This window comes from Anarrhichthys ocellatus, unplaced genomic scaffold, assembly GCF_004355925.1.
Source record: "Anarrhichthys ocellatus isolate YVR2014 unplaced genomic scaffold, GSC_Weel_1.0 scaffold120, whole genome shotgun sequence".
NCBI classification, from domain to species: Eukaryota; Metazoa; Chordata; class Actinopteri; order Perciformes; family Anarhichadidae; genus Anarrhichthys; species Anarrhichthys ocellatus.
Genome location: NW_022280150.1, coordinates 293,635 through 305,179, shown reverse-complemented (window position 1 = coordinate 305,179; position 11,545 = coordinate 293,635). Strand labels below are relative to the sequence as shown.

General features: G+C 39.5%; 1 protein-coding gene across 1 annotated transcript; it reads right to left on the bottom strand.

The window, feature by feature from the left end:
• Window positions 1–1,659: 1,659 nt before the first annotated feature.
• LOC116399633 (E3 ubiquitin-protein ligase TRIM17-like) lies at window positions 1,660–8,051 on the bottom strand. The gene is given in 3 exon segments (XM_031876920.1): window positions 1,660–5,111; window positions 7,626–7,749; window positions 7,751–8,051. Coding segments are annotated over 3 exon segments (1,698 nt in total). The 5' UTR covers window positions 7,855–8,051; the 3' UTR covers window positions 1,660–3,641.
• Between the last annotated feature and the right edge of the window lie 3,494 nt (window positions 8,052–11,545).

Genomic DNA, 11,545 nt, shown 5'->3' with positions numbered 1-11,545 from the left:
TGTATATATATGTATGTATGTATATATATATATGTATATGTGTATATATATATGTGTATATGTATATATATATAGTCACAATGTTCTTAATGTATAGAAAACAATGGACTGCAGTATCCTCAATGCACTTCTTCCTATCTTCCCAGATCTGTGTTGGGAGTTGTAGTCCTCTTACTGTAAGTGTGGTGGGGTTGACGTGCAGACACGTGGACTGAGCAGCTCCGTGTGTGTGTGCATGCGTGTGTGTCTTCACGTCCGGTTTATGTCAAACTGCGCTGTTATTTCTATTGTTGGTGTTCTGATAATGTTTAGAACGGAGCTTTAAGTTTTGAGTGTGTGTGTGCGTGTGTGCTGTTATGTGTCTTAAAGGAATCCTTCAACATTATTGGGAAATCAGCTTTGTTTTGTAGAGAGTTGGCAATCGCAAAATATGAAGCTGGAAGCAAGCAACTCCTGAAAAGCATGTGGTTGTCCCATCGCTCACTGGATGATACAGGCGAGACCCACCGCACAGAGCCGACTGCTCGCCCCTGCTTCCTGTCTACAGTCACGCATTTCCTGAAATGTAGAACTCCTCCTTTTTACTCTGCATGATTGTAAATGCACAGGCCAGAAAGAGAGGCGCGCTGCAGATGTGACCCCCCTCGTCATGAGTTGCTGTAATCAGAAGATGCTGTTCTTCCGGAGGTGGAGGAACGATGGGAGATGGAGAGCTCAACGCAGTCACACGCCCACTATTGACACTTTCTAGGAGGCGGGACACTTTCCCTGGAGGATCAACGCCTACCACGCCTACCCCCCCCCCCCCACCCCACCCCGGGGGTCACTTCAGAGTTCCTGTCCTGGAATGTGCCTCGGATTCATCAGGGTTCCAAGGTGCCTTAACCTGTGTCCCTTAATCTCTGCTCCTTTATTCAACCTTTTTACAAGAATCTTCATTCCAGCATCGGGGGTGTTCTCATGGCCCCGTGGGGTGCACTCGTTGAACAGAGAGGCCGAGCGTTTGGACACGGCATTCAACCAACTCCAGGCTTTCTGGGTAAGGACCGCAGGACGTTGAGGCATGAAGTACCCCCCCCCCCCCTCTGTTTCTTTTGGTCTTGCGTGGTCCTCAAAAAGAACCTCGGTCTAAACACTCAAACCCCCGGGTGGTGCCGAGCTCGTCTCAGCGCTGTGGCCAAGCCACAGAAGTCGAGTCGAGAACACTACGGACTTCTTCATCCTGATGACACAAATCCTTCTGGCTGTGCATGTGCAGATGAATGATGATGCGGGTGTAAACCTCCGTGGCTCAGCCTGCCTCTCTGCTACCGAGGAGGCTTCTACAGCCCACTGTGATATTTCAAACAGGCCCGGGTCAATCCTCTGACACGTGGGATTGAGTCTGTTAGAATACTTTACGCTGGAGAGTCTCTTGCTGGTTGACCCGTGTCTGTCTGCGTCCCTTAGATACCTAACAATGATTATAGACTTCTTGAAAGGCAATCCGTGGTCACTTCTATAGATATATCAACGGAAAGTATATACTAAAATGGGTTTCAATATTGAAAACAAATCTAACTTATAACCTTTCATTTTTATATACAGATGTAGATATCATTTTCTTTTTGTTTTTTTTCTTTAAAATAGATTTATGGTTTTATTTTTTGAGCTTTGTAATTTAACGTTTGTTTTGTCTCCTTTTGTATTCAGGAGAGAGGAGACGTGTTCACGCTTCAGTCTAACATTTACACGTTCACTGTACACTATAGGTCGTTAGCATAAGGCCTAACTGTCGTCACTCACACCCTGTATGCCTGCCGCATGGTCTTTAGCTAGCTTGAGCGACACCTTTAGGTCGTGTGAGCGCTCATTCATAGGATATTTGGTACGGAAAATGTGAATTTGAATACCTGTGCGTTTGTTTCCCACAGCAATATCACTGGATCCAAACTCCATATCTAAGACTTGTTGTGACCAACCTTTATGTTTTTAATAGCCAAATGAGGATTATGCTGATGCACTCGAGTGTGTCTGTGGCCGGCCATGTCTTTTAACTTGTTTAGTTTCTTTCAATGATTAAAGACAATTCAATGACAACTAGTCGGCGTGTGTCTGTCTCTTTGGGGTGTTTCAGTGTGAGGTAATGTTTCACCCTTCAACATGTAGCACAGTGCTTCCTCTCTGTTCCATCAATATGTTTATGAAGAATGTACTTCCACGTAGCGCTGTCACGATGTTTTCACAACACTTCTATCATGGCCAAAATAATCAATTAATCAATTAATGTGAGCCAGTGATTGAAATTTAAAAGCAGAAGTCTTCTCTACACAGGACTCACCTCTTGATGTTGATGTGAAGCTGCAGAGCATCCAGACCACAATGTGTTAGAGACATAACTTCACACTTTATAGCTCACTTTACCAGCAGCTGTTGGTCATTAAAGGGTTGAGTTCAAGTTCATGGAGGTCCATAGTCACCTCCAGGTTTCACTCTTCTTCTCCCCTGCTATAGTTGGTTCTGCTACACCTTCAAGTGATGGAGGACAGCTTCTCCGATCAGGAGTCGTGTCCGACTGATACGCATGTCATTAATACAAGAGAGACCCACGAGCATTTATTCATTCCTTTAGAACGGGAGACTTATTAGAACGTAACAAATAAGCGAAGGTATCTGCTGGCAAAGTGAATTTAAAAAATATAGAACATCTCAAAAATTTCCAATATGGATGTATCGGTTTTGTGCTCATTCTTCTGAACATAGAGACGATCTGATGACTGCAGAGCATCATGGACTTCACTCATCAACTTACACAGTAATGGAGCACGATGTACTACTCTATGATGTACTACTCTGATAGATTAGTATGTCACAGAGTATCATACTTTGTGACATACTACTCTATACTTTTTTATATATACACACATATAAAAAAGTATATACAGTATGTGTATTGTGTATATATAATCTGATAAAAAGATCAAACTAAAAGTTACAGATCCAGAGGCTCATGTTCTCATGCTCTATGACGGAGATGAATATGCTCTGACAGCATGAGATGTTTAGGAACCTGTTAAATCTCCATGAAGCAGTTTGTAGAGGATCTATTCTACAGAGTTGTCTGGAGGACTTGTTTCTCAGTGTGGGAGGAAATGTTCAACACAAATTAAGTTTTTTCTTTTATTATTCAAAAAATACTGACCAAAGTTTTGAGCCAACAACGTTTTATTGAGCATATTTGTTCATGTTATTTTTGTATTGAAAACAGCGATCTGCTGTTCACCAGCCTCACACAGCACGTCACATGAAAACACCGCCCTCCACTGGTGACAGAGCGGCATGACATGTCAGACAGACAGGAAACTACATAGAACCACAAATAATACATAACATTCACAATCTGACGGACAACAGAACAACAACATTCAAATGTGTTTACGTGGTGCTACATATACCATACGACACCACAACCACAAGCCCTATGATGAAGCCCATGGAAATGGTAGAACGCCAGACTGACCTATAGAAATATGTATTACACTGTTTTAGATTTGGTGATGGATTTACTCCATTCATTTCCTTTGGTGTGAAGCTTTGAACCTGTCTAATGTTTGGATCAGTTCTGCTCAAAGCTGAATCCTGTTGTGATAATGATCTGGACCTCAGTACCAGCACACCGTCAGAGGGTTACGATCAGGTGCTGCGACTCTGATGTTGAACTGTGCTGACAGTGGTGTGGACATGAGACCAGCGCTCAGAGTGTGAATGTGCGTCATGTTGTCTGCATCGTAGAAGGAGAGCTTCTTGGAGGAGCAGTTAAGGTAAATGCCAATCTTCCGAGGTCTGGCTCCAAGTGCTAGCTCTGTGGTTGTTTTGGGACTACAGGTGGAATATTTCTGGCCGTCGTAGTTCAGGAAATAATCTTTTATCCCTAGTGCCCAATAGTCTCTGAGTCCAACCTCTGTCTCCCAGTAATGTTGCCCTGAAGTAAACTCATTGACACTGAATACATGGCTTATGATTGAGGAGGCTGCGGTTTGGCCCGATCCTGCAGTGGAACCAAAGTTAAACTCTGATCCTGCGGTGGGATCAAAGTTTAAGCCCGTGTTTTGGCCCGATCCTGCGGTGGGACCAAATTTAAACTCCGATCCTGCGGTGGGACCAAAGTTTAAGCCCGTGTTTTGGCCCGATCCTGCGGTGGGACCAAATTTAAACTCCGATCCTGCGGTGGGACCAAAGTTTAAGCCCGTGTTTTGGCCCGATCCTGCAGTGGGACCAAATTTAAACTCCGATCCTGCGGTGGGACCAAAGTTAAACTCTGATCCTGCGGTGGAACCAAAGTTTAAGCCCGTGTTTTGGCCGGATCTTACGTTGGTGCCAAAAATGGAGGAGTGACCTGATGGAGCTTGTTCGCGCTTGGGAGTGCAAAACAAACTCCGGCCATCATCAGAAACGGTTATAGCTGCGCGGTTGGTCGTGAGTGAGAGCAGCTCTGCTCGGGGCTGGATCACCTGCAGCATCTCCTTCCACACAAAGAACTGCAGGTGGCTTTCATAGGGCCCCAAAGAGATCGAGGTGTTCACCACTTGGAGATCGTTGGCCCTGGGCCTGAATAAGCGCTCCGGGGCCGCCCTGCTGTTACCCTCAGTCCAGCTCCTCAAGAGTCCCTCAGAGTCTTCGATCTGCAGAACCGATGTCAGCTCTCCCTCCAACTCCCTGCTCTGGGACAAAGCGGTCTCCATAGCATCCAAGCTCCCCCTCATTCTCTCGACAGCGTCTTCCTCTTTGCATCGCAGCTCATTCTTCACCTCATCTTCTCTCTTCCTCAGAAACTGGTGCATCTCCTCAAACTGCCTGCGGATTTGTGTCGCCAGCTGCTGAGACTTCTCCGTGGTTTTCGTCATTTCCGCCCTCTGTGTGTGGGCGAGGCTCTCTGTAGCGACGATGTCGCTGCGAAGGCCCTCCATGCCCCCCTCCAGCTCCCGTCTCAGGGATGCGGCTGCTTCCTTGATGGGTTTGAACTTGTGCCCGTCGTGCCTCTCAGCGTCTCGGCATATGATACAAGCCAGCTGCTGATCTGTGACGCAGAACAGTTTGAGCTTTTCTTCATGCTCAGGGCACAGCTTAGCCGCCTGTGAAAAAAAAAAAATAAATAAATCTATTACAACCACAGACTATATAGGAAGTGGACAGAGTCATAGTGACGTCACACATTGGTTTGTGGACTGCTGTTCTGAAGCCTTGAGTTTGGCAATTTCGCAGTCGCCTTCTTGAATTACGGCTGTCGCCATGTTGGTTTTTTTGCATCCAAAAATGGTAAATTCCATTTGGAAGTTACCATTTTTGGAATGCAGAGGAGTGACGTAGAGACGCCGTATACAGCTCTGGTAATTGCAGTGACCTGTCAATCACAGTAAGCCCGCCCTAAAGCATACTCTGCTTTATGGTCTGTTTGACTCTAAATGGATCATAACTTACTAAATGAACATCATGCTGTATTGAAGAAGACTTGAAACTAGAGATTGAGACCATAAACTCATGTTTACAATGTTTACTGAGGGAATAAATCAAGAGAGAAGTAGAGTCATTTTCTCATAGACTTCTATACAATCAGACAGTGGCGGTTGGTGGAAAATGTTCTAGGTAGCACTGTGCCACATCCAATCAATTTCAATCAATCAATCATTACTACTACTAGTTAAATATTTAACATTTATTCCAACACAAAAAAAGCAGTAAATAACACTTTGACAAACACGTCAGGATATCTTTTGTCACCCTCACAGGCAATTCAGTATAATATAATAATATATATATCATATAATAATATTCAGTATAATATAAAACACACATATTATAATATATAATAGAACATGTGTATTTATTGAGATGCCCCTATGGACCTTGTTATAGGAGGTAAAGATCAGGAGAAGTAAACATGAAGTGTAATTATGAATACTGATGTTAAATTAAGCTATGATGAGTTTTCACTGTTAATTTACCATCTCAATTAAATGTTGATGCCTCCATGACCAAGTTAAGCAGATGAGACTGAGGACAACTATGTAGAAGAAAGGATGTTCACTTTGCCTAATATGTAGCTTGACAGAGTTCTCCATGTGTGCCCTGGTGTTCTCATGTTTCCTTACCTCCTCATCCCTCACTCCCTACCATGGTGTTCTCATGTTTCCTTACCTCCTCATCCCTCACTCCCTAACTGTCCGTGCTGGATCTGTCCCCGTTGTTTTAAAAAGCTAACTAAGTTATTAGCATGACGTCATCCAGCTAGCCAAACCTGTCTGGTGTACAGCTAGTAGAGAAGCTTCACATGTACTGCTTCCCTTTCCTGCTAGTCTGCTGTCTGATTGTGAGGTCAGGCTGATCTGGGATCAGCTCTTTCACCTGTAGTTTCTCCGCCAAAGTTCTCTCAAACGGGTCTTGGAGGAGTAGTGCTCGTGCTCGTCTGTAGAAACTAGTCTTGACGAGGACGCGCAGTTTAGGGTGATACAAAGTTTGCCCCATGCTGAATGTATTTGAGGACGCTGATTGGCTAAATTGTACGTCATACATTTATATCTTTAATCAGCAATTGTTTAAACCAGGGGTCTTCAACGTTTTTCAGGCCAAGGACCCCCAAACTGATAGAGAGATGGAGGAGGGACCCTCGACTATATATATTGTATAAAATTGTGTTTTATATTAAATAGGGCCTAGTGCCATGTATAAACATACCTCTTTATTGTGCATTCAATACTAAGCTATTCAAATAATACACAGGTTCATATATTCATGTTTTTATTTTAAACATGTGCAAGACACAGTGAGTAGGGACGCCGTGCCACTGCCATTCATAAACATACCTTGTGAGCTGATACCAATGCCAATATCAACATTATCTGTCAATTGCATGATAATCATGCATACAAGCTATTCAAATAGACGTTTTCATTTTAAACATAAATGTGGAAACCAAAATGAGTGATGGCCTATTAGTGCCACTGCCATGCATAAACATACCTGTTATCTTGCATACAATACTGAAATATTAAAATAATGGACAGATTCATGCTTAGAGAAAAAAAAAAAAAAAAATAAATAATATATATATACATACATATACATATACATACAGTGTATATATATATATTTATTTATTTATTTTTCTTTTTAATTGTCTAAACAACCAAAAATTACGCGGACCCCCTGCAGTACCCCCTGCAGTCCGCGGACCCCTATTGAAGACCTCTGGTCTAAACTGCTTCATAGACCCGCCCCCTGTGGGCCATTTCTCAACGGCCACAGAGCTGCTGAGACAGCAGACAGGCGGAGAGGAAAAGCATATATTTTTCGCAGATATATTTTATTATATAGACATACATACACATATTACTGGGTGCATTCCATATTTCAAAAACACAAATTCTGACAATTTGTATAATTCATTATTATTTATTATTTTCTGTGGCTCAAGAGGGGGGGGGGGGGGGGGGGGGCTTGAGCATTCACTTATTTATGAATACTTAATGAGTCTACTTCGGCCTAATCAAAAACGTTCGACAGATATTCAGGATATTAACCTACATGAAAAGTCCCGCAATGATCAACATGTGCATGGCTGATAACCTTTATGAATATCACTAACTTACCTCTGCTCCGTCTCTCCCGTTCTCTTTCTTCATCTTCTCAGCGAGCCTCTTCAGTGTAACGCTGGTTGGAAGACCACACAACGTCGGAACGGCTGTCTCACACTGTGGACACTGCGGACTCGGACCAGGAGTGTCCGCAGAGAAGAGTCACCGGATCCGCGAAGATGGTCCGACAAACGGGACAGGTCAAATCCTCGGAGTGGACGCAGCGGACGCCATGGCTCTTCATTCGCTCTGCCAGGCTGGCGGGCAGTAGAGTTGTTTTGTAACAGTCAGTTTCATTTCCTTCACTTTCACTTTCCTGTAAAAAAAAAAGAAAAAGAAAGCCGCACCCCTTGGATCACTTTCAGTGGTTCCGGGTTTCCACGGGCAGGTGATGGCGCAGAACAACACGTTAGAGCTCAGAATCACGGCTCACTTCTACAAACAGGGACAAACGAGTGTGTTTAATCACTACACCTGCATCATGGGGACCACTGACACTTTGTTAGAGGGGCGCATGTGAGTGGAACATCGCGCTCTAGCGGTCACATGCTGGGTGACATGTCTCTCTACACTGAGCTCACAACAGTCCTTCACGCTGTCCGCAACATTTCAATTGTTTTTCAAAATGTTGGCTTGAGGTTAGTCTTCAGAGTCTGTTGCTTTAGTTTCAGTGTTTCAGAAAAGTTTTAATTAGTTCAATGCAATTCAATTTATTGGAATTAAGATTACAAACTATATAATAATATTGTCTATATCAACATAGTATAGAATACATTTTTAATGTTCTAGGTTGAGTGCACACAATGAAGGAAAATTGAGTTAAGGTTGATAAAAGAGTGAATGACTTTCCTGTCAGTCTCCTGTAAAAGACTGAGCTGCTGCTGCTGCATCACACCTGCCTAAGTAGATTAGTCTGGACAATTGGACTGTGCCATTCTACTACAGCCAGAGGGGTCTTCTATCCCCTGCAATCACCTATGGACTGGCCAGCAGAGTATATATGATGCAGTTAGGAGATGAGGGAGGAGTGGGGTTTAATATCCAGAATATAACTTCTATATGAAGTTTTTTAAAATTAATTTATAAATAACATTATTATTGTGTTGAAATGATAACTGTCATGATGTTACACACTCTGGTAAACATTGGTTTGTTGTCTGCCAATAAACTGAAAGAAGAAGAAGAAGAGGAGGATGGAGTGTCTCTTGTTCAGAAGAGCACTCACTGTGTTGTTTTAAACTAAGTTCTGTTTAGTTAAGTTGTACTTAGACTTTGGAGCAAGTATGTTAAGTTTATATAGTTATTGTGATTTGTCCCTTTAGCTTGATTTTGTTACCATTCTTAATTATTGTAAATACTTTTGGTGAATAAAATCCAAATTTTTCCCACCTTTACCTGCTCTCCCAGGGTTATGCGTACCCTGGTCCTTCACATATGCTGTGACTTTTCACAACATACTTTTTTAAATGTCTTTAACATATGTACGTATGTATTTTTATGCTTTTTTCCCAACATGATATAAGATGAAATATGATTTAATACTTCAAATGACTATACTATGACTTTTTATGACATACGACAATATGACTTTTTTCCACGTACTATACTATGACCTTTTTGACTTTTTTTGGCATACTGTACTGCACTTCTCTTGACGTGCCTATACTATGATATTTTTGTGACTTTTTTCAAAATGCTATACGATGACTTATTTATGACTTTTTCGACTTACAATACTGACTTTTGACTTTTTTTCAACATTTTATGACATTCTCTACGACTGACTTTTTTCGATATTTTTCTACTTTTTTTACATTTTAATTACTTTATTTTAGAAATACTATATTATTACTTTTTCGACATACTATACTGTTACTTTTTGTTGACTTTAGACATACTATATTACAAATTGTTTGACTTGATACTATGATTTTCTATATACTGTATATAATCTTTTTTTCTTCAACAGTAGATATATCATGAGTTTTTTGGAATGACTTGCGACACACTACTATGACCTTTATATATACTATACTATGGTTTTTATATATACTACTATACTATGACCTTATATATAGTATACTATGGCTTTTATATATACTATACTATGACCTTTATATATACTATGGCTTTTATATATACTATACTATAGCTTTTATATATACTATACTATGGCTTTTATATATAGTATACTATGGCTTTTATACATACTATACTATGGCTTTTATATATACTATACTATGGCTTTTATATATAGTATACTATGGCTTTTATATATACTATACTATGGCTTTTATATATACTATACTATAGCTTTTATATATACTATACTATGGCTTTTATATATAGTATACTATGGCTTTTATACATACTATACTATGGCTTTTATATATACTATACTATGGCTTTTATATATAGTATACTATGGCTTTTATATATACTATACTATGGCTTTTATATATACTATACTATAGCTTTTATATATACTATACTATGGCTTTTATATATAGTATACTATGGCTTTTATATGTACTATACTATGGCTTTTATATATACTATACTATGACCTTTATATACACTATACTATGACCTTTATATATACTACACTATGACCTTTATATATACTATACTATGGCTTTTATATATACTATACTATGGCTTTTATATATACTATACTATGACCTTTATATATACTATGCTATGGCTTTTATATATACTATACTATGGCTTTTATATATACTATACTATGACCTTTATATATACTATGCTATGGCTTTTATATATACTATACTATGACCTTTATATATACTATACTATGACCTTTATATATACTATACTATGGCTTTTATATATACTATACTATGGCTTTTATATATACTATACTATGACCTTTATATATAATATACTATGGCTTTTATATATACTATACTATGACCTTTATATATACTATACTATGACCTTTATATATACTATACTATGGCTTTTATATATACTATGGCTTTTATATATACTATACTATGGCTTTTATATATACTATACTATGACCTTTATATATAGTATACTATGGCTTTCATATATACTATACTATGACCTTTATATATAGTATACTATGGCTTTTATATATACTATACTATGACCTTTATATATAGTATACTAGGGATTTTTTGATCTATTACAGTATGAATTTTTGACAAATGTTTATTTTACATACTATACTGTGACCGATATTGAAATACTATAATAATTTTTACTACTTTACTGACTTTTTATATATTTCTTTAACACCATACTATGACTTTTTCACCATTCTACTGTGACTTTTTATAACTATTATTAAACAAATTTATCGTAATGCTAAATATGTCTGGCTAGCTGTGTAAATATCTAATGTTAGCAAAAGAACATTAGATACAACCCAAACTGCTTTCCTACATGCAATCAATGTTCACGACACTTCCAAACGAGGTTGGGGGTGAAGTGAACATGCCATGACAATTTTAACATCATCATCTTGTTACATTCACTTCTACCTCAGTGGTTAAATAGCACCCAACTGGAGAATTAGCGCCACCAGCTGTTTGATGAGCCAACACCTAATACTAACATTGCTTTAATTCACATTTTCTTTGTCCATTGTTCAGAATATTGGATACAATTTGTGCTAAATTTTGATTGAAACCTGGCTGGTGTCATTATTGATACTTCCACCTGACGGCATCAAAGTAAGAAGTCATTTGATTCTTGGCTGATAAAGGTGCCAAAGTAACAGGTATGTTGGTTTTTATTAAAATATAACTGTTCATAGCCACACAATCACATAAACACCAAACATTTGTCACATATTTGATTCCACACACATCTTTGTGCACACATCGGACATAACAGTGGAAGCTCAGGTGACAGTGAACACAGCAGGATTACAAAATGAAGGTATT